This window comes from Tigriopus californicus, chromosome 4, assembly GCF_007210705.1.
Source record: "Tigriopus californicus strain San Diego chromosome 4, Tcal_SD_v2.1, whole genome shotgun sequence".
Classification (NCBI taxonomy): domain Eukaryota; kingdom Metazoa; phylum Arthropoda; class Copepoda; order Harpacticoida; family Harpacticidae; genus Tigriopus; species Tigriopus californicus.
This window is the reverse complement of record NC_081443.1, coordinates 875094-899052: the sequence shown is the minus strand read 5'-3', so window position 1 is coordinate 899052 and position 23959 is coordinate 875094. Positions and strand designations below refer to the sequence as shown.

At 41.6% G+C, this 23959-nt stretch overlaps 2 protein-coding genes across 8 annotated transcripts in view; one reads left to right on the top strand and one right to left on the bottom strand.

Moving 5' to 3' along the window:
- Positions 1-498: 498 nt before the first annotated feature.
- On the bottom strand, positions 499-1489 carry LOC131878864 (glutathione S-transferase 3, mitochondrial-like). Its single transcript, XM_059225004.1, has 5 exons — positions 1326-1489; positions 1192-1255; positions 1002-1120; positions 785-929; positions 499-707 (listed from the first exon to the last, which is right to left on the bottom strand). Exons 2-5 carry the CDS (start codon positions 1247-1249, stop codon positions 604-606), a joined length of 426 nt encoding a protein of 141 aa, XP_059080987.1. The 5' UTR covers positions 1250-1255; positions 1326-1489; the 3' UTR covers positions 499-603.
- A 3959-nt stretch (positions 1490-5448) lies between these two features.
- Positions 5449-23959, top strand: part of LOC131878863 (phospholipid-transporting ATPase ID-like) — a 29044-nt gene continuing 10533 nt past the window's right edge. Inside the window, exons 1-21 of one of the 7 annotated variants that reach the window (XM_059225000.1) lie at positions 5449-5561; positions 5633-6105; positions 10455-10513; positions 10589-10702; positions 11457-11555; positions 11683-11775; positions 11849-11961; positions 12581-12911; positions 13002-13085; positions 14256-14383; positions 14655-14817; positions 15339-15428; positions 15881-16135; positions 16934-17093; positions 17356-17477; positions 17614-17716; positions 17795-17874; positions 19927-20127; positions 21742-21906; positions 21993-22248; positions 22936-23058. In XM_059225000.1, coding sequence (XP_059080983.1) covers positions 6084-6105; positions 10455-10513; positions 10589-10702; positions 11457-11555; positions 11683-11775; positions 11849-11961; positions 12581-12911; positions 13002-13085; positions 14256-14383; positions 14655-14817; positions 15339-15428; positions 15881-16135; positions 16934-17093; positions 17356-17477; positions 17614-17716; positions 17795-17874; positions 19927-20127; positions 21742-21906; positions 21993-22248; positions 22936-23058 — 2761 coding nt within the window. In that variant the 5' untranslated portion in view covers positions 5449-5561; positions 5633-6083. Of the gene's footprint in view, positions 5562-5632; positions 6106-6505; positions 7083-7315; positions 7455-7932; positions 8192-10454; positions 10514-10588; positions 10703-11456; positions 11556-11682; positions 11776-11848; positions 11962-12580; positions 12912-13001; positions 13086-14255; positions 14384-14654; positions 14818-15338; positions 15429-15590; positions 15621-15880; positions 16136-16933; positions 17094-17355; positions 17478-17613; positions 17717-17794; positions 17875-19926; positions 20128-21741; positions 21907-21992; positions 22249-22935; positions 23059-23959 lie in introns of those variants that run through there. The other 6 variants (XM_059224998.1, XM_059224997.1, XM_059225002.1 and 3 more) reach the window with 6 other exon arrangements.

Sequence of the window (23959 nt, the reverse complement as noted above, 5' to 3'; positions counted from 1 at the left end):
GTTAGTGAGTAAAAATGTCACATGCATGGCTATATATTAATAGAGCAACATTTTCTTTGGGGGATAAGTTGATTGGAATTGTAATTAAACGACCTCCCAATATCAATAATGATGTGAAGTAAACCGACAATTGTTAGCTACTAATACGACCTACTGAAATTAATGTTGCAGTCATATTTGTTATCTTATTCATAAAATGCTGTATCTGGAAACGGTAAGAAGTGCATGTATCCCATTTGGTACTTTTTTAGTGCTCTAGTAATTCCATTATATAACTAAAACCCGGATCGACGATTTGCTAATGCTTCTTACTGAAAGGACGTCCTGGTATTTGTTTACTTGTAATTTCGCAACTTTCTCTCGCGAAAATAAAATTATGAGCGTTCTTTTGCATCCTGTTCAAATGTCAACAGCCACTTGTTTTCCTCATTCTTTTTCTATTTCGTTCAATCTAGAACTTCCACGTGATTCGGCCAATTTCAAACAAATGCATTTCGGTTTTCAGGAATATGCAATAAATTTATTCATCTCACAAACAGTAGGTTCTATGACATTTAATACTATGTTTAAGTTTGCAAATGGAAAGCCCAAACCAGTATATGCTTAAACAAGGTTGGTCATCTTCAATCCGGTGTAGATCGAGCATCCCCACAATCCGAAGTATCCCAGATAGCCAAAAGCTCCTTGCATTCGCTTCTCAGGCTTACCTGTACCAGAAAAAAAAAATCGGAATTAGAAAATTAATATCAGAAATGAACGTTGGCACCATTATTCACAAATATACCAGTGGAGTATCCCAAAGCATAGACAATCCGGCTAATAGTCCAAAGCAATCCGGCTCCGGCGCAAAATCTCGGGCAAGAAATCCCGCCCGTGGCCAGAAAGAACAGGAATTGGGGGTACACTTCCAGGGTGTTTTGATGAGATCGCTTTTTGAATGCAAAATCATAAGATAATTGATCCTGTACAAAACCATCATAACTCTATATTTGAAAGCCAACCTGAACGCAATTGAAGACGTTATCCCCACCGTTTTCCGTGCTGTACATGACGGGGTACTTTATGTTGTGGGCCTTGCGAGCTTGGCCAACTTTGATTGCCTTCCACATAACCATAAAGGCTAAAATGATACAATTTCGTAACGATGTACTCCAAAACAATGTGGCATTCAGATCTAGGCGAAGTTATTACCGGAAGTTGCTCCGGCCAAGATGACATATCCATAATCGGGAGTGAGTTGAATATGCATTTTTGGCTAGAAGAGACAGTTGGCAGTCAATTGGAGGCATTGGTGGCAATGTTACGGTATGTCAGGATTAGCTTACAGATTAATGTGAGTTTTCTTGTTTCCAGAAATGTGTTTTCTCAATGGCGTCAAGGCGTAGAATAACGACGTTTCCCGAATGTTTAGAATACACGGTCTGTTGATTACTGTCTCTCCAGGAACTGAACAGCCTATTTGGTTCTCATACTTGTATTTTCATTCACTCATATGCATGAACTAACTAATGGTTGCAGCTGGAAGAATATGAAAAGATATGAACGGAACATAACGCCACGAAAATGATCTTTTAAAAGGAGCAATCTTTCAATTCGAGATGGACACGACGATCAACGTTTCCATTTTGAACCCGAGGTCTGTGATCATTTCCTCTCTGTGGCGGTGAGGGAAAGGAGTTGTTTGAACATGGCGGGAACCCCACTCTTTGGATGCCTTATAGACTGAAATATTATTCGATGTGCCTGAATCATTAATCGGATGCTTACATGTTTTAAATAATGCGAAATAAACCAATCGTATTAATTTTCTATGTCAACATGCTATCTAATCCTCACATCAACATACAACACACTCTACTATACAACTTAAATATGCCTTCATATCGACACAAATTGACAATTCTCATCCTCATTTCGGATTGTCAAAACGACAAACATGCTGATATGTGGGGTTCATTTTTGACAGAACAATTTGCATTGGAAAGTCCAGAGGCACTCGGAAGGACGCAGTAAATAATAGAGTAGCGTTAAAGAAGATTTACGAACACTTGTTCATGGTAGGGATGTGCAGTAGATATCCGATAGAGTTTTGAATATTTCTTGCGACGAATGATTTAAAGTTTTATGATTTTTATCAGTTGTGTCCATTATTGAGAATTTACTTAGTAGTCCATTCTGCTACAATTTCATGCAAATCAATGCCATCCTAAGAAACAACTGTTTAGTAAGCGGTTACTTAAGGTTCTCATTGAAAAAACTAAAGGTAAAACTAGAATGCACAATTCTTTAACAAATAGTGATATCATAAATGTCAAATACATTTCAAATGTGTTTTAAGTGATCTATCATACCATTGTTAGCTAAATTTACATTACACCAAGCTGCAAAATTGTCTTGATACATGAGATCTAAAATGTAACTAACTCTTATCGATTTATTGCCAAGGTACCGTCAAAGCATTTTGGTAGCCAGTTTTGACGACATCTGGGCCATCGAAAAAGTTAGTTAAAGTATGCCCATCAAACTAGGACCGAAATTAGACTTGCGCCCTACATGATTAACTTTATTTTTTGTCGGACAGGCTGAGCTGTGTTTTAATTGTAATTGCAATTATATTTTCATGTAATATGATTATATTTTCATGTAATGTGATTATATTTTCATGTAATATGATTATATTTTCATGTAATATGATTATATTTTCATGTAATATGAGCATATTTTCATGTAAATGTTATTATATTTTCATGTAATTGTAATTAGTCACATTGAGAAACAGTAATTGTATTAAATTACATTTGATTAATTGAGACATTTTAATTACAAATTACAATTACATTTTCATCCGAAAAAAAAATTTTTTTTTTTTATTTTTTTTTTTTTTTTGGCTAGATATTCATGTTTCTTCATTTCATCTTGCTCATCAATTTATTCCTTTGGTTGAACTTTCCTCCATGGAATGCAATGCTCATCCGACTTTGCGCTCATGGAGCAGTGTTGCCAATCATCTCTGCCACTGACCATAGTATCTAAAATATATTATATGATAGTAGCTAAAATATATAATATGATAGTAGCTAAATATATAATATGATAGTAGCTAAAATATATATGAGTACGGTTCATTAAAGTGCAAAGAATGTTATTCCTGTGACACTTTCTATCCTCAATTATCTTCACAGAGTAATAATCAGGGAACTATGACTTAAACTGAATGAGTACGCGCATTGTCATTGTATTTCAATATTAGAAGGCGCTTAGCTTGTTCAGGCCAAGTTAGTTCCCACATGGCTGAGATAATGAATTTGATAAAAAGCTAAAAAATTAGAACGGTGGCGGATTCAGAATAAAGGTAAGTCAAAGCCTTTTATTTCAAAGAGGTGTTCTGCAAAAAAGAAATTTAAATGTAATTTAACTACAATTTGAAAGTATTTGTAATTAATTACATTTCAAAATGAAGTAATTGCAATTGTATTTATTACATCTGAAACGAACGTATCTGTAATTTATTACATTTTATAAAATAATTGACACAAGTCTGCCGCTAAGTATGCTTTTAGTGACATAAAGTACCTTTTTGATAAGGCAACAAGTTGTTCTTTGTAATTTACACTCTTCAAAAAGGATCTTTAGAAGTTATGAGAGCATTGCTCAATGTTACCTAACAATATTGCAACCCAGAGTCAAGCTTTGATGGATGGGTTTTAAAATTGAGAGCTGAATTTCAGTATTATCAGTTACTCATCAACTTTCATTGTAATGAACACATGAATCTCCGTTCATTGCTCGGTCGATTGTAATGGTTACTTTTACACCGGTGCATTTAACGTGCCGTCATTCTGAAAGAATCACGTTTTAGTAGAAATGTTTGAACCAAAATTTTTGGTCATTCCCAAAATAGCTTGTTTCATATTTACAGTATAGTGGTTAATTTAACAAAAAACATTGAAACTAATCCATTTTTCGTTTTTATCGTTAACACATCCTTAACACATCTTAATTCCACATGTACGCATTAATTGTGATCACATTTGAAAGTAAGTTGATTTTAAATTGTTTGACTCATTTGCTCTTTCATCTATTCATTACTCTATATAACTGGGTTGGAGGGTGATGTCTTGCAACTCAGCATTAAATAAACACAAAAGAGAACTGGAATGCGCGCCATTAGTTCAAATATTATGAAACTCAATCCTGGATCCGAATCTGTATCGACCCGAAGCACATCTCTAATTCACAAAGACCTACCTGAGAACGTCGCACAAATGATACTCTTCGAGTTGTGATCGGTCCAAGGATCTTTGTTACAGGTAAGTACGTGTAGTATGAATTCTTAAGACTAACAAATTTGCTTTATGATTTTGTCTTTCCTGTCGAGCTACTTATACGTAAGTTGGGGCCTAAGGGAAATTTTCTCAATCGGCGAGGGGTGGCTAAAATATGAAGTACGAAGGATAAGGTGACTTCTGTCACGATACTTGCGAATGAAAGGGACCAGACGCTTATGATACTGTGCTTTCTATTTTGTATGAATAATGTGCCCGAATAGTAAGACGAGTAAGACCAAGACAAAATTGGCAAACAAATGGTTTAGAAGTTAATCCTATATGACTTTCCTCTTGTTACCTTGGTCTAAGCAATTTCTTGTCCAAGTCACAGAGAACGTGCGGTTACTGGTCACTTCGATTTCTTGTCACTAATGAATGTGGAACAACGTTCAATGTGACCTCTCTGCGAGTGTGTCGGAAAGTTTCAATGTCGCATGTTAACAACGTTCCTTTCTTCAAATAAGGAAGACAAATATCTAGAGCTGCTTCAGCGTTATTGATTATAGCTATACCAATGATAGGACTTGTGCATTATTCATGATCCTACTCCCAAAAAGGCCTTGCCAAGGCCTTTTCACACTGCTGCATAGTCCCCTCACCAATGGTTGGTTGATCATAGTTCAGTTCTCTCCAAATATCAAATGTCAGGATTTCTTGGAATGGGACGCAGTCCCGGGTGCCTTGAATTCCAAGGTCATTTTCCCCGTTTTAAAGGTTGGAAAAGTTGATTCATCGCCGAGCCAAGCCTTTCTCCTACATCGTTCCGTTGAGGTATTTCTAAATGTTAGTTTCAAATTTGTTTCCATGTTCATGTGATGAGAGGGGCTTGATGTAATAACTACCCTCAGAGGTGTACTACATTTAGTTCAACGAACGGTCCAATTGTTCCATTGCTCTACTGTTCTCTGCAGTCCTCTTCTGTCATGACATGAAGGCTTGTACCTCCTAGCACATGGACCCACCGTCCAACAAGGGTGGCGAAACACTTTTCCGAACTTGGTTTGTTCCACAAAATAGGAGCTTATTTCCAAACTCTGTTATGTTCTCCAATGTCTACCCTCCAATACACCAACCAAATTTGCACTCAAATCATGTTAACGAATTTACAGGTAGGGTTGCCAAGGTGACGTGACAATTTCCTGACAGACCTTTCTACCGTCACTTCGTGGAACAAGGAGGAACCTGCGTGTGAGGGACCAACAAGGAGGGCGGCGAGTTCATGGCGATCCACAGGTATATTATTCATTGGCTCATGGGCCAACGCGGGTCCGTTGAATTACTACTAGGAGAACCTTGGCCACCAGCCTTTCATTTCATGATGATGACTGCACCTGGTCGGAAATCAGCCAATGCCACTACTACTACAACAACTACAACCAACCACCATACGCCATGGCCCACCAGCCATAGACAATTGATCCAATGAGACGATAAAAGTCCAGATGGATGGACTATGTTCATGCGGTTGCGACTGTGTGTGTTTGTGTGCGGATTCGTGTAGACTTGAAGGTCCTACTCTAATGCTACTCTTGGATGCATAATTGACGAAGACACATTAACGTTGAGTCTCCGATTCAAGGGAAATCCAACGAGGTTGGAAGTTGGAATGAAAGAACAAACAAAAAACATCACTACCACTTTAAACGGTGGAAATAGTGATTTATAGTGATCTAATTTTGCTGGGATAAAAAGGATGTTCTCATATTTCATTGAGGCAACATTTAAGTGAATCCTTCCTTCCAAATCTGCTTGGCCATGGTGGCTGTCAAACCTTCAGGTGAGTCCATCGATTCTATTGATATAAATAAAGAAAGTTGCATACTCAATTGAACAACAAAATGTACAAGACTTGTGAAAGCTTGTCAACTCAACAAGGTCGCCAACGCTGATTTGATAAAACGGAAAAAAAATCAAAGGCATAGGAACTTGGGTTGGTTTGCGACTAGTAGTACTACTAGTAGTAGTAGGACGGGAGCCTCGCCTCTTTCTTGAATTCATCCATTAGTCGGGCATCAGAGTTCTCGGCGGATCGGCAAGAATATGCATGCAGTCAGTGTCTATGCTCACCATGTTCTAGGGTAGGTTGTCGATGCATTCACTTGTCCCAGCTTTCCTGAGACACAAGTTGAACACAGTTGTTGAACTGTTGTCAAATATGCGCCATTCAGCTGTTAGAAATCGAAATACACCGTGCAACATACCCCGAAGATTCTCCGCAAGTCCAAGACAACGCTCTCGTAGAGCTCGAACAACGAATGGCAAACAAGTTTGGAGCCTCCAATTGGAGGTAAAAATGTCATGAATGCCTTTTGGAGTGTCCCCAGTGACCAAGTGCCTTACTGGATTGAGCTGGCTTGCCCTACCGAAACATTCATTAACCGAAAGATAAGTCCCCCCACTCTGTTTGAACGAATTTGGCTGATTTTCTAAATCACCGTCAAGATTAAGCCAACGGAAATGGTAGCATGCTTGTCTGAAAAGTCAGTGAGTGGCATTTGAACACTTCAAGTGGGCCCGAAATGACTGAGCTTCAGCATTGTGAGAGTTACAGTGACATTGAGGCCGAGGAACGACTCTCACTGTTAGAGGCTAGTCAGGGCCATTCTAGTTACGTGGATGACTCCATCATCCTCGAGAAAGTGTCTGTAGTGAATGTGGACCGGACCAAGGTCAGATTTTGTTCCGTCCACGACTCAGAATCCAATTATGGAGGATTTTCCTTACCAGCATGGTTTGGACGACGGAAAACGGAAGGTAATGACTGGGGTTTTCCTTGAAATCCGATCAAGTGTTGACAAAATCGAATCTCTTAGACCAAACAACAACATCGTTCTTTATGATTGAGCAAGGTTGTGAGGTAGAGACTCTAAGAGATACCTAGCTTACCCACGAAACAGGTTATGCAAAATAAAAGGGAAAAAATGCAAGCCAACGTAATTGTGTTAGGTTAGTTGTTGGCTGATGCACCAACCGAAACTTGTAAGATAAGTGTCCGCTCAACATTGTATTGATTCACCGCAAAAGTTATCATTCGTGAGCACATAGCGTTACATTTCTAAAGGTAATATTTGGAACTAACCCAAGGGTTGTCAGGGTCCAAGAGTGCTATGTATCCTCGATCCACAGGTAAGCCATCAACTTACAAGTCTTTTTCGGACCTTGAAGGGTTTGGTTACCAATGAGCAATCGCAACGTATTGGATCAAAAGTCACGCAGCCTCGTTTCTTTCTCGGAATCCCCTCGTTTGTGAAAAGTTGACAGGCGAGCTGGGCCAAGAATGAAGGCCTTACCTGTATTTCACAGGCACAGCAACTCAGCTTGATGTTGCCGTGCCATAGGCGTCCCTTCCCACATCAGCACCTTTGTCGCTCCTATCCTCCTTTTACCAGGATTTGCACTTAAAATGTACCTAGAAATATGGCCAATCCCCAGGGATGAATCACAATTATCGAGCCTGGAAACAATTATGATGCATGCCTTCAACCTGTTGATGTTACGATTCTTTTGGGGATTAGTTGCGAGAGTGGATATAATGATCCTCTTATCGCACTTTCCGCGGAAACTCGCCACTCCAATTGACTTGAAGTCCACTTTGGCATCCCTGAAATACTGTCTCACGGAACATAACAGCTCATTATTCACTACGTGTTGAACGCACTCACTTTGATCTGCGGAGGATCTTTCAAAGTCCTCAGGTGAATTTGCATTAAACTATGAAAGAAAGCCCTCTAGCCATCGTGTCTCCAAATGACTTTCCTGTCCTTTGACGTGCCTTTTACATTTATCTAAACAAATAAGAGTGACACAAAGTGCTTCCAAGATGCATTGGCTGAAGGAATTCCTGGCCAAACCTCCCTCTTTGGGTAAGGACAATTGTTTTTTTCTTCATGCTCAAAAACGTGTGACCTTGATTGTACTTTGAAGTTAGTGGCCCAAGATTGGATTGGGAGGGATTAAATAAATTGAACCTTTTTGAGGGATATATGGATTGGGACTACACCATATCTGGACCAATGCATGTCTTGTCCTGGCTGAATGCTTGTGGTTGAGCCATTTATTATCAAGTTCCTGAGCTGAACGAGCAGCGATGAATACATAGAGTGCAGATTTGAATGGGATTCGGATAAGGCATGGGACATTAAGTTAATGTGCTTGGTTGAAGTTCTGAATTCTAATCTTAGATCTGCTTACTTGAAAAGGACATTTTTGAGATGATTCAAGCGAGTAAAAACAGAATCACTTCAAAATTAGCAATGTGCCACTGATAACTTGAAATTGAGTTAGTGAGAAAATATGGAATCCAAAATGTGACTAAAGCAAATTCCCAGACGTTTCTGTTTCGGAAGTTTTGGAACATGCGTTTTGATCGATGAGGCCGAAACAGTTTGCAACAATAACTTCTGAATCTGTCTCCTAAAAATGACTGTTGATTGAAGCAATTGATAGTCAGATCCAACCCCTCCCAGAAATGATGGATTCGTCAAGAGGGGTTCCTTTCGTCAGGGGGAACTTCCAAGGACAAAATATAATGAAAGAGGTGCTCCCAACCTCCAACCGTGACTTGATAGTTCTGAAGTCTCAATTTCAAAGCGATGGTGAAAAGCAAAATTCTAATGCTCGTTTCGTGGAGAGACTTGTTCGTTACGAAGGACCTCCAGTCTTTGGCACAGTTTTGAATGATGAAGCGAAAGGTGACATTGGTCCGTCTCTCAGTGGAAATCCTTTGAAAAGAGACTTGGTTAATTCAATAAATCAAAGCAAGTCGATGATAGTGATGATGAAAAAGCTGATAATGGTAATGAATCAAACCGGATACAACTTGTACTTTTATCGTCGTTGAGTGTCGATGAGAATTCCCGCATCATGAAAAACGGTGTCAAACTCAATGGTTCAATAAAAGGACATCTATAAATCAGTCCTAAAACCATGACACTCATGCAAGCGGATCATTTGATTGAGTCATTTTGCATGTGAGATAATCCATGATGAAGGAGATTTGGGAACGCAACCCCCCTCGAGGGGTCAATAATCCTCTGCCCCACGCCATAGAGAGTCACATCTAGCCTCAATTTTTTGGCATGATATAATCTTGCGACAGTTGTAGGAGAGGAAGGATATTATCATAGTTCCTTATCGTCGTCCGAAAGTATACCTTCCCAAAACTCGAGCCCGAGGTGTTGAGGAGTATCATTTGGCAGGTTCTTTTGTCCTTCAAGTGGCATTACGCGTTAGAAATACATTGTGATACGGATAATTCCTCAAAGCTACGAATATGAGTCAAGGTTGGCTCTCTGGTTTGTCTGAAGGTCGCTGCCACCCGTGAGAAAACCAATTTATTACCGCTCAACCCCGCGATGATGGATCGGTTTGATCGATAATTTCCACAATACGCAAGGCCATTCCATTCGTCCATCCATCCATCTATCCACCTACCTTCCGACCAACCAACTTACCGACCTACGCCGACTCAGTCACTGGCCGTTCAATGAGGTTCCAAATCCTCAGGGTGTCATGGCACAGCCAAGATTTGTGACCGGAATCTGCTCTGTTTCACTCTTGTTCCATTTTGTGCCCTGTTGAGCGACTAGGTACGAGGTACTTACATACCGTCTTGCAACTCGCGGTTACCAGTTGTGTATTGTGGTACCTTGGGGTCTAAAAAAAGCAGGAAGGAACGGGAAAGGGGACGCTTTTGTGCGTTTCCTTGCCTCCTTCGTCATTTGTTATCAAGCTGCTATCAAATGACTTTCTGCCTCTACAAATCGTGGAGCTCACTCGTATTTTGCATTGACCAGTAGTGGAAAGCGGAACGATAAGGCGTGAGCTTTGTACGATCAGAAGAAGTCATGGGCGTAATCCAAGCCGATCGTTATTTAGAGAGGACTTTGCCTCAACAAAGACAATTGGTGGCTCCGTCATTTGAAAGATACCCCAACGGGAGACGACGACTGTCCAGTTACAGCCATGGAACCCTGTGCTTATTAAGGTGCAGCCAAAAGGTGTTCCCATTTGATTTGTGGGGTAAGGCTGGGCGTAGGCGTGACTGTGACTAAATGGCGAATCCGGACACAGTATTAATCAATGCCAATCGGTGGATTCAAACCTTGGTTTGCCTTTTCATTTCAGAGTCACAACGTGATATCATCGCCAATGACAGTGTGTACAATAGTCGATTCAATTATGCGGTAAGTGAGACGTCCTTGGTTATCAGTTCGTTCGCCGGCTGAGCTTTTAACACGGAGCCTTTCTTTGGATTGCAGAACAATCACATCAAGACATCCAAATACACGTTTTTGACGTTTCTACCCCTGAATCTCTTCGAGCAGTTTCAAAGGCTGGCCAACTTCTACTTTATATGTCTCTTCATTCTTCAGGTAAGAACATTCGTTCTGAAGTACTTGGGAATGAACACGGTCTTAAATCGGAAAACTAAGGCTGCAGAGAAACCCACCGAGTTGTTCGCATAGACATGTTTTGAATTCCATTAAAGGCATAAACGTGAAATAATGCATAATTCAATTTCGAACCGTGAACACGAACGAATTTGAGGATTTACATTAGGGATGCCGTCGACATCGAGCAGGGTCCTTTGTGGCATATAAAAGAAAAGGGAATGACATGAAGTGGAGTCAAATGCATTTATCATTCTCTTTTCTTTTGGGAAACGCAGACAGGATTTCGAAATCAGGAAGGGGACAAGCTCAAGGGTCTCGTGGACCATGGTGTCAGATTTGGATTTCGGGGGAGATGTGAAGATTTGAAAGCACACCTCGTTTTGGTAAACTTTTCTGAACGAGCTTCCAAGTTTCAATCTCAAGTAGGCCCTAAAATTCTAGCTAAACACAACCACTAAGAACAAGTTGTTCTTTTTTCAAATATGAAGGCAAGTGAAGCAAAATGATCTCTTGGCGCACATCGTGAATGATGCTGAACTGGAATAAAGGGCTCATTTGCAATTCTGCTTGCTGCGCCTGTTTGCTATTCTCACTCGAAGTTTCCCTTCAGTTGGATAACATGCCTTTCACACTAGAACTCACTGGAAGTACCCGATAACGATGATCTCAATGCATTTTGATGCACTTTGGTTCTGCCTTCATGAGCACCATTTCCTCCTTTCGGTCATTTCAGCTCATTCCTGTGATATCATCTCTTACGCCAGTGACCACAGCTGTACCTTTAATCGGGGTCCTCTCCATAACGGCCATTAAGGATGCCTACGACGATGTGGTAGGTTCCAATTATCTTCTCCTTGTCTGGGGTGTTCTCTTTTCGGAGCTGCTCCGAAATGATGACCAAGGTCTTGGGAGTTATCCTCTTGGAGTCTTTTTATGATCTTTATCCTTTGTCTCCCCAGCAACGACATCGGACTGACAATCAAGTCAATAATCGAAGGTCCAAGGTCCTTCGGAAAGGTTGTTTGGTGGAGGAAAAATGGCATCGAGTTCAGGTGAGTGGTGATCATTACTGATCTCCCATTGGAGAAGAAGGATTTGATTTCCCATCTTCTTATTTTCTTGCAGGTCGGGGACGTTATTCGAATGGAGAACAATCAATTTGTGGCAGCCGATATCCTTCTCCTTTCGTCGCACAATCCCAATGGTTTGTGCTACATCGAAACTGCCGAATTGGACGGGTAAGGTTCAGGTTCCATTTAGGTTTTTGGCAATTTCCCGAGAAGTAAAAATAGGCCGAGCTCTAGAATGGTTGTTCAAGAGCAACATATTCTTGGAACTTCTTATTCGAACAGACACTCGCTTAAAAAGGAAAAAAACACCGAAGGCCATAAACATCTATCACGAATGACGAAAATGCTCGAATCTTGTTTACAGAAACATTATAGTCCATCCTTTTCCATCCCAGGCCTTACATTAAGTCCCTCAGATTCAAGTCGTGAAAAGAGATTGTAAATCAGTGCCTTAATCAATCAACTCCAAACACTCTTGTCCTAATGTAGCCTCTCCTTGGTCGGTTAGAAATCAATTCTTCCACAAACTCGCTCGCAAAGAAATACATTTTTCAAACTTTACCCAAGATTTACAGATTTCGGATAACTTACTTTCCAAGTTTTTCCTACTTGTACATACTACCACCTCTCACGCCGACCTTATATTTGTACATAAAGAATGTTTTTCTCGAGGTCTCAACCTCATTTGAATATGAATCCATTCAGGAAGGGCCCTTCCAATAAGGAAAAAGATCACCAATGTAACCCATGTTTCTATTGAAAGGAATCTTATGTAATGCATTCCTAGGGAGACCAATCTCAAAGCCCGCCAATCTGAGGAGCTGACCAATCAGTTGGGGCAAAACGAGAACGCCTTGAGTCAGTTCAATGGACACATCGTGTGCGAGGCCCCCAACAATAACCTCTCCAGGTTCGAAGGTACCCTCAGTTGGGAGGGTCAGAATTTCCCCGTGGACAATGACAACATCCTGCTACGTGGGGCGGTTCTACGGAATACCCTGTGGTGTTATGGGGTCGTGATCTTCGCCGGAAGAGACACGAAGCTCATGCAGAATTCGGGCAAAACAAAGTTCAAACGAACTAGTATCGACAGATTGTTGAACTTTATCATTCTTGGGGTAAGAAGCTCTGCATTCACTCTCTCACTCAGAAGTGGGTTATCCCAAATTGAACGGATGAACATTGAACCAGGATGGCTTGTATTGCAGATCGTGTTTTTCTTGGTGTGCATGTGCCTGTTTTGCACCATCGCCTCTGCCGTGTGGGAGACTCTCACTGGACAGCAATTCCAAGTAGGTCCTTTATTGGAACGGATAATCAATGGGACGGTAGTTTGGGATTTCACACCAACCATCCGTTTCGAACGACTTGAAGTGCAATTTTCACATAAGGGAACAGAATCTCGTAAATACGTACGTTCTGAACTGACAAATATGGTGGTGAACACTAACGCGAGTACTCAATGTTCCGCCATAACTTGCTCCTTCCAATGGAGGAGGAGGGNGGGGGGGGAGAGGGGACTAAGAAAACCAATGGTAGTCACTCAATTTGCCGGAGCAAGGCCCTTTGTCTTATTTTTCCGATCCGAGCGAGTGGGAGTGTTGTGGGTTTGTGAGATAGAAGGCGAAGAAGCAACCAGATGGTTTCGTACTCTCCTCGTTATTTGCATACCCCCAGATTTGGCCTCCGGAAACCGGAACGGCCTTTCGATGGGCCATCCTTTCCCTCCTATCCATGGTGCACACTTAATCTAAGTAGTGAGTCTGGCTGGGTGCCTGGGGGGCTGTAATATTGAGATGCAAAGTGGAGCGAGAAAAAAACTCTCTTAAATGAAGGGTTTTCGGTTTGTGGGCTGGTCTGTCCTACTATCCTTCTTTTCTTTAGACGATAGTCTATCCAAACCCCGTTGAAGGAACATTCGGCTCAAATGGTAGTTTCGAATCCCCCGGCAAAAAAGCAACTCCAAGCTAAAGAAGTCGTTCTCTTTGTACATGTACGTTAGGATAGGAGAAGAAAATTACGTCACTTGAGAACGATTTAATTTGTTTCTACTTCTTTGACATCAATATAACAGCAACCGATTAATGGCAAAAGAAAAATCTAAGCATGAAATTTGCTTAAGAAATGCGTTTCTTTTATACATGTAAGAATGCTTTATAGTTATACAGTTAGAAAAACATGTCAATAAAGCGAACGGCCATTCTCAGTTTTACACTTACTCAAAGCCCCAATAATCTTTAAGGAAAAAAAATATGCTTCCTTCAGCGCGATCTGGAAAATGAGATGATTTGTGCATGTGCTGATAATCTGGTTTGGATAAAAATTCCAGCTGAGATCGACTGCTTTCATCTTGGTTTGTTTTTCATCATGAAGGAAAAAGTATCTTCTATTAAGGACAAATCGGAATGGAGCCGATTGCCTCGATCTCCCGTCATGAACGGCTTTCCTCTCACTTATTCTAGATTTATTTGCCTTGGGACTCCATAATCCCAACGGAACCCATAAGTGGAGCCACTCTGATCTCATTCCTGGTGTTCTTTTCGTATGCCATAGTCCTCAACACTGTGGTTCCAATCTCTCTTTATGTCAGGTAAACCTCTTGTTTTATCCATGTACACGTCTGCATGGAACAAGATGCTGGGAACTCGCTTTCTCATCTCTCTGTGGTGGAGATTGGGGAAACGTGTACTTTATACCTTGGGACCAGGATTCGTAATTTGATGGGGCCGAGGACCTTCCCTGTTAGTTTTCGTCTTCCTCCAATATTTTCTTTTCATCAAATGGTGATGCTTTCTTTGTCAACTCCTTTCCTCCATGCGCACCTAGTTTAACCTTTCTGACCATTCGGCTCGATGTTCCAGCGTGGAAGTGATCCGATTGGCCATGAGCTTCTTGATTGGTTGGGACTTGAATATGTATTATGAAAAGACAGACACCCCTGCCCGAGCTCGAACGACTACCCTCAATGAAGAGCTCGGACAAATCGAATACATCTTTTCGGACAAAACGGGAACCCTTACTCAGGTAAGAGGGAAAAAAGATAAAAGTATTCTCAAGGTTACATTGAGTACCCATGCCCAGCCAAGAGGTCTGAGTGGACAGCACCAAAGCATTGGTTAAAATATAAGCCTAGCTTTTCTCAAGTTTTCAGAATGTACTTCTCTCCGCCTCTCAAAAGAATCCTTCAGAACAAATTTCCCCCTTTTTGACCAATTTGAAAGAAAGAAGGGAAAAAAACCCTGTAGGCACACGGCCCATTCTTTCCAATACAGAGTCGTAGCAATAGACCACTTACGCATTCAATGTCGAAGGTACAAATCGAGATGCAGAAAAGGTTATCTTCGTTTGGTAGTAAACAGTAGACTGACCGTCTGAATATTCTATCGCTTCAACCCCAAAGATCGACACGTCAAACATCTAGGACTACAAAGAAAGGAACAAGAGCCAAATTCCTAACTAGCTTCAGCTCAATCTCTTCGGATATTAGACGATGCTATTTGCAAATATCGGTGCAATATCGTCTAAATTTCGTCTTCTCTCCCCAGAACATAATGACCTTCAATAAATGCACTGTCCGTGGTGTCTGCTACGGAGATGTTATCAACGAAACAGAGCAAGAAGTGGACCCGGAAGAGGTGAGATTGTACCGTACAGAAACATAGCCTAATATTTATATATAAGTATAGTATAAGAGATGCTACTATTAGGCGATGAATCCTAACTAGGCTGTTGTAAAGTTCAAATCAGTGTGGATAAATCCGTAATAATCTTTTGTGCCTTCCTTGACGACTAAATAGATTACCGTGAGCCAACTGACCAAAATAATGGTAAGCTCTTTGGCCTGCCTGCCCAATAACCCTTAGCCTACGACAGACCAAACCGTTCGAGCACGTTCGTATTTAACACATATTACACCTGCAGTATATGTTTAACTTTTCATTCCCCTTCCACCCCTCGAGTGTGATTATCTCAATCCGGAAAGCAATGGCAATATCACTACTAGTACTAGAAAAACTTTAGCAACAACCGAAGCACGGCATTCTTTTTTCTGCTCGCTATCACCACACTACTCCCAATATTTGATTAGGATGAAACTACCGCCCATTTGGAGCGAGAGGAGCCCTCGTTTGCACTCATCACCGACATTTTTAGTCGATTCCTCATTCGAGAGGCCACTGCCAATATCCAAGGCGTTGATTATCAATTGCCCAATCCGAGTGACGAGAGGCCCCAAATTGCCGCCATATCGACAAATGGAAGTCTGGGAGCCCGTCCCAAAACGCAGCCGGACAAACCCAAAAGTTCCAATTTAAAACAGCCCAATGCGGCCCCTCTCGCAAAAGTAAACTTTATTTCGAGCATGCGTTAAATAGCTTATGTTCTTCCTTTGAAAGGAGGCGCCTAATTTTAACCTAATGTGATTCTGGGTGAGGCATAATCGAACATTATGTATGTACTATACAATTGTAAATTGAGATCTGAACCAAGTCGTAAGGCAAAGTTGAAGTATTACTTGTGACTGGAGTTGACCTCCATTTTTGCTTTGAATTACCTTCTCTAAAGCGGAGTTCTCTTAGGATCCAAATAACAATTTCAAAAAGCAACAGTGTCTAAAATAAGAGTTCTCTCTGGGAATGACAAAATATCTCTGCTTACCCTCAAAATGGCGGTCAATCAAAATGCCGATCGTTTTTTACTCAGCGTGACCATTGCTGGTCAGATCTGGCTCGTTGGGTATTTTCATCTTGTCAAAAAAACCTCCCTGAAGAAGGTTTGAATTTGTACTCCTTTCAAAGTTGAACTTGCTTTGGGCGCATTCGATTTGGTTGAAGTTGTACAAAGTTTTATGGAGAGATGTTTTTTTTTAAAATGGTGATTTGGTTCTGTAAATACTTTAATATGGCGAGTGTTTGCACTAATTGTGTAGTATTTGTTTTGTTTGATTATTCTCTACTGCATGACATGTGCCTTCTTGTTGGTTTTTCTCTAAATGTTTCCTTTGGCCGAAGGTCAATTTAAGTGGAATTGTCGAGAGTAAGTCTCAAAAAACTGCGACAGTCACATCAAGCATCATTGGTCTTTCTACTGTGACAATAAGTCCATTAATTTTCGCCTTTTTTCTCTTCGTTACCACCCACAGAAAGAGAAAAAGGTCGATTTCTCCGCCAATCCAATGTCTGAAGCCACATTTGACTTCTATGACCAAAGCCTGTTGGATGCCGTGGGTTCAAATTCAGATGTGGACGAGTTCTTCCGATGTCTGGCCATTTGTCACACAGTCATGCCCGCAGAGAAAGATGGTAAGCTCAATTGACTGGCCCATTCATTTTTAGCCTTAAAAGCCCGGTCTGTCGAAAGTCGACAAATCATCCCGAGTCTTTGTTGACCTCAAACTCACTTGGCCCAAGTTTCTCGCCTTTTGGGCACTTTGTGAGAGAAAGAGAGGTGATTTGAGAGTTGATGAGGCTTTCTTCCTGTGGAGTTCAAAGACACTTCAACCGTAATCAAAGACTTCTTTCCTTGGCAGAGCTAATTCAAGTCTGAACTGTGGATTCTTTTCAGGGAAATTGGAATATCAAGCTCAATCGCCCGACGAAAATGCTCTGGTCTCGGCAGCCAGAAACTTTGGGTTCGTGTTCTTGCAACGTTCTCCCCGAAGTGTGACGATTTCATGCAATGGCAAGGTGAGTTTGGACTTCTTTTTGGAGCCCTGCTTTCGATCACAATAAGTTTATCTCCTCAAATTGAAAAGTGGCACTTGCCAAATGTATTCATAATGGATTCTCAGATCATAGGGGATTTATCGAAACCTTATTTTAGGAGGAAATCTACGAGGTGTTGTGCATTCTCGATTTCAATAATGTCAGGAAGCGCATGTCTGTGATAGTGCGAAGAGACAACCGGATCAAGTTATATTGCAAAGGTAAGCAATATGATCATAGCCACAAGGTTTTGAAAGAGCCTTTTTTTGATTGGACCAACATCATGTTTCAACTTTCAGGAGCTGATACGGTGGTGTTTCAGAGGCTCAAGGCTGGCCACGACGACGAAGTTAAAACCAAGGTTCAAGACCATCTGGATGTAAGTTTTCCCACAGCCATAATTGTCAGAGGGATTCACTGTGAAGTGGAAGAGACATCAAAAGTTTTGGATATCTAAGCATCCTAAGTTTGAGAGCACATGACCTGGAAATCCAAAGCTAAGCCAACAAACTGATCCCAGGATTTGCCAGAAGGAGACCATTTGTTGGTTCCATCCAGGAATAACCACCAGACATCGTTTTGGATTTGGGTTGAAACGCGGAGAAAGGCTTCCCGCTTGTGTACCATTGGTCGGTGGAATTATTGGATTAGGGAACTTTCGTACCGAAGAACTTGCAATAAGTGGAAAGGACGAACAATGGCCAGGCGATGAGAGAAGCATAGTTTTTGGATGGAAAACTTTTTATTTCATTAGACGTCATCCTGGATTTGAGTGCATGTCTTGTTCAAGGGATCTATATGCAAAGTGCTGTGTCACCAAAGTCTGCACTTCGTCAACGTTAGGAATTGCGGGCAAATGCAAATTCCACATGGATTGAGCAACTAGTGAGGGTTGCTCATGGATGACTCGTCCCAGAAGAAGTCCTTGAAAAGTTCCATAACATTTCTATTTCTTGCAATCTGCGTCGCTTGGAGTCACGCTCGTTTTTTTGGCGTGAGGAAATTATGTCCCGCCACCGGGTCACTAAGTTCATTTCGGCGACTAAAACGTAATTTTGAAGGCATCCTAGCTATTAGAACGGGTTACTTCTTGATGTTAATTTATCCAATGCCGTCAAGTTAGAATTGCCTCATTTTAGTAAGGATTTATGAGTCAACCATGATGATGAGATGAATCAAGGACTCGATTGGAGACCGACGATCCCTTGATTTGTTCTTGAAGAAAGAGCGAAGGTAAATATTTGTGTTGTTCTCCAGACTGCATATTTGGGTAAATTCCTGGAGCTGAACCGTAGATGGATGACGACACTGTTGCCTCGATTTGTGCTTGTCCATGAAAATTGACCTGCTTGGTCGAAACAACTTTTGTATTACGTTACCTTGGTACCAATCGTCAGATTTTTCAGTCCATTGAAGTGGGTTTACATTCCACTATTTTTTTTTCTTTTTTTAGGGGGAAGGGGATTTCTTCATTAGCTTCAATGTGTGTTACATTTATATTGATAATACGATGCGAAAAGACGAGAACAAAAATAATCGATTGCTCTTCTGTTATTGGCTCGAGGTTCCCATTGTACCCAAACCCCAAAATATTGCAAGTACAAAAGCCAAGGACGTGTTGAATAGGAAGAAAGAGTGACTGACTGACTCACTGACTTAGCCTTTGGTTTCTGGATGACGTAATTTCTTATCTAAACATTGCTCAGTAGATGGATGGATGGATATCGTCAAGAAGCTAACCCCCTCGCCCAGATGGTTGCGGGAACGTACCAGAGTGAGAAATGATGTGGAGATAGGCATGAGCAAACACCAATATTGCCTCCAACCCATAATTATGGCCCGAGGTCCCTTTCCTCGATCCCTTTTCGTTGTTCTTTCTCCTCTGGATCACTAGCAAACCAGCCAAAGTTTTTCCGTGCTCAAGCTTGCGTCCATTGTCTAGTCTGTTTTGATGCTTGAGACACAACTTGATATTCCGTGAGAACCTGGCTCGGTTGCTACATGATTAATTAATTGTTTTCGCCCCTCTCGTTCCCACTTCCTAACTTCCATCTTCTTATCTCCGCCAAGAAAGTGTTCCATTGGCGAGACCTCACCCGTCCACATTTGGGTAGGATTGTTTTAATGCAAACCACGGAAAGTTTTAGTTTCGGCGGCTTGATTTTTATCACTTTGCCCTTGTACGGGGTCCAAGCACCAAGAAAGAGAGGTAGAACTTTCTCTGCTCAAGTTTTTTTACTTACCCTCATAAGAGAAAAAGACACTGTAATAAATTCAGAGGGCTTTTGAGATAATCAAGTGGAATATTCTGGCAGAGCGTGCTTTTAGCCTGTGTTGAACAGTGTTGAATCATCCTAATAGATCACATTGATATTCCTGAGACGAAGACGTGTATAAACTTCATATGCTGAAGGCGTTGTCCTTGTTCCAGAAATTTGCGTCCGAGGGTTTGCGAACTCTGGTTTTGGGCGTCAAGGACCTAAGTGCTGAGCAATTCGAGGATTGGAAGGCGTCTCACCATGAGGCTGCCATAGCCTTGGATAATCGGGAGGAAAAGTTGGATGCTATCTATAATGAGATCGAGAAGGACCTCCAATTACTTGGCGCCACGGCCATCGAAGATAAGCTACAAGTGAGTCAAACATCATTAATCATCAAGCCAAAGCTTCCGGTAATCACCATCAGAATCGAGTGCTTGGAGAGAAACTAGGCTATCTTTCCACCACGTGCTATACTAGTGTTGAGGCGAATCCGGATGGGATTCGAGTCTTCTACTCGAATCTTGAGAAACATGCCGGGCATGATCATGTGTGGTTCGTAATAATCCTGCATGTTCTTCTGAGAATACTGTGCAAAGCAATTTATATACCTATTTTATATGTAGCTCTCGTTAAACCAAGCGTAGTATGTTTGCTAAATCCCTTCTGTCAACCCATAATTCAGACATATCCGAGTCCTTCAAAAAGTCCTTTTTCAGAGGAGTCCTGAACTCATCCCAGGACTAGAGTGCGGTGTTGGATGTAAAGTTGAGGGCACTTTATTCACAATATACGATGGTGGTACCAAACAAATCGGGTCAACCGTTTTGAAAATCTTGCGTTTGAAATAACCACTACAAAACTGGATTCATGTGAAAGATGCAACTCTCATGGTTCTGATGATATAATGTTTGCTTGGGTATGTTGTTTGGCCCTGAAGAAATTTGTATGCAAAGTAAATTAGTCTGAGCCACCCTTCAAAATTGTGCAAATTGACATTACCCAGGACAAAGCAAAGCCCCAGAAAACCAGGGGTTTCTTGGCCAAAGGGAAGATCAAGGTTTTTACTCCATACACCTTTACAGCACAGATTTGGCACCCTGCAACTTTTGGCTTTTTCCACAGTTAAAATTCAAGCTTGTTGAACACAGACATAACATTGCCAAGTAGGCCTCCAACATGTTTTTGACAACTGGACGAAGAGGTTGCAAAAGGGCATTGTTGTGCACGGTGACTATGTCAAAAAATGTTTGAAATCGAGTTTTTTATATTTTTTAGTCTTAGAGAAAATGTAGTAGTCTTGATTTGTTTGGTACCACCCTCGAACATACAATACTGTAGATGGCTTTAATGTCATCGGCATTTTGTCTGGACGGCATTCAACTTTTGTCTGAAGTGTTTCATGTCTCAAATTGACACCTTTCCACCCTCTACCCCTAGCTTAAACAGAAACATACTTAGTGACATTTAGATGGTACAAGCAGAGTTTTTATGAAATTTAGCTCTTATGTATGAAGCTATAGGATCTGACATATCGTCTCATTGCATGGATGCAAAATTACATTTCCCGTAAAAACGACCAAGTTATTTCCATCTCAAAAGGAGTGGCTAAAAGTCACAAAAAGGGGAGACAAAGTTGTCACCTTACTTTTGTTGGCGCACTTGCGTGCATGCAATTCCTTGAAACAAGCATGGCAATCCTCGAAAAAAATTCCACTTCAGCGACAGTTTTCCATCTCAGCAAGTCGTAAGAGAAGTATTTCATGGTCCTCTGCACTTACGCAAAGGTGATAGGTATAATCCGTCTTGGATGGTTGGGTTCATTTTCTCCATTCTCCCATGGGCTTTGGTTTGCCTGGTCGAATTTCAAAGGAGGAAAATGAGCCTTATGCGTGGAACAAAAGACAAGCTCTGACTTGTTCTGACTCGTTCAGCTCGTCACTTTGAAGCATGAATGTAACTAGTCCCAATCGCCTTTTTCCCTCCAGGATGGAGTACCCGAGACCATTGCCAATTTAGCCTTGGCCGGAATCAAACTCTGGGTCTTGACAGGTGACAAACAAGAGACGGCCATCAATATCGGCTACTCGTGTCATTTACTCACCGATGATCTCATGGAGGACCCGTTCATCATCGACGGTGAAAACTTTGATGTAAGCTTTCTTGTGACGTTGTCTTTCATTTTGGGCATTCTACGGGGCATAAATGTTAACGCTGGTTGTTGTTGCCTCATTTCTAGGAGGTCCAACTTCAACTAGTCACCCACCGAAATACCATCCAAAACATTACGAGTCAATACCAAAGAAGTCGAGATTCCTTGTCAATGCTGACGTTAAGCGAGACCTACTCGGACAGCGATGATCTGGACCCGAGCTCTTACGTGGACGAATCGGGTAGATCCGGGTTTGCTCTGGTGATCAATGGTCATTCCCTAGTTTACGCACTTTCGGAGGAATTGGAACTCCTTTTCTTGGGCGTGGCCGAGAAATGCAACGGTGAGTTGGTGCAACGCCTCAAGCACGTGCCTAGGTTTAATAGCTAATAATTGGGCGGGAGATTCAAAAGTGAATCAGGCAAATGTACTTCAGTGTGCTTGATTGCGTCTCCCTAGAAGGATATTATCCACTAGACCATGAACTGAGAGCCAAGAGCCGAAGGCCCTTCTATGGGACAAACAGAGAGCGTGGTTGGTTGTGTTGGTGGGATGGTGTTTCATCGAACTACATAGCTTTACGCACCAGTATTCGTTCTCTCTCAATCACTGCCTGTCTTTGGACTTGTCAGGATTGGAACAAGAACACTCGCTAGCTCTCTTTTCCTTGGGGGACGATAACATCACACTCAGAGATACTACTAGAGTGTCTCTAAGAGTGAGATTAGACGCATATGTAAGCTATTTATAGCATCTTTTCAGGAAGAGAGACGTATAAGCTTTTAACTTGACGCCCATTCACTTTATTATTCGTACATAACCTCCTCTGTGAGGTTGAGCTATGGGAAAATGCGGGAAAATGCCACATTGTCCCAGTTCTTGAACTCTGGCCACTCTATTGCTGATCTTTGAGTGTCCTTTTAGTTGAAATGGCTTTCAAATGTCGGAGTGTGTGCCCGCACTAGATTGGCTGGGTTCTAGATCTCGAAGGCCCTTATCGTTTTATTATTTATTGGTGGTTCATTTCCAGCTGTGATATGTTGTCGGGTGACGCCCTTGCAAAAAGCCATGGTTGTGGAACTGGTGAAAAAGTACAAAAAGGCCGTAACCTTGGCGATTGGCGATGGCGCCAATGATGTGTCAATGATCAAGAGTGAGTACAAAAGACAGCAAACAGCAAGAGCAATCGTACAAACAGTCCTGTAATTAATTCCCTTGGTGTACTGCTTGTATGTACATGTTGTACGAGCTTGTACTAGCTTTACGATAAGCACAACGAGTTCACTTTTACAACCGCTAGCCATGGACTAATGGTCTTGAAAAACTACTTCTGGTTCCTGTTCACTCCATTTCTTACGTGAAGCATACCCCCGACCCCAGAGATTACGTACTTTAAAGCCAAAAACACATGACAAAGTCTCGAACTAACGGGGTCGGTCGTGTGCTCAAGTATGCTAAGAACATCCTGTGGGATAGGCCTGAGGCGTGTGGGACAAATTGTTCGGAAAATGAGTCCATTAAGGAGCAGATTAGTGGGAAAGGCTGCAGCCCTCTTTTGCTCCATGTGCTCCTGAAGATTCACCACTGGTTCGGTTGTACTATACCGAAACACTTTCGAAAGAAAGACCGACATGAATCTATCCTAATCTATTTGATACCCTCTCTCAAAGGATTTGTGGTCCTCGTCTGGGACAAAGTAAAGTAGGGCTGCCTTTAAGTCATACTTTGATCTTTTGAGGGATAATGCGAATTAAGTTTTGGAATAGGCTTCATTTTCCCCCTTCACCATACTTCTCCAGAGCGTTTACATACATTAAGCCTAGTTGGCAAGCTGGAAGCGCTTTGGCGTTTAATTTACCTTGACATCAAGTCTAGAAGTGGCATTTCAATGAGAGGCCTCGGGGTCCCACGTTCCTCTTTCTTCGCCGCTCACTCGCGGCCTTCGCAAAGGCCTTGGAATGGAATAGAGTTCAACCTTCATATCAAATGGAAAAGCCATTGGACTGGACTTTGCACTGAAAGGACTCTTTCGCCCCAAGATCCCAATGCTCAAT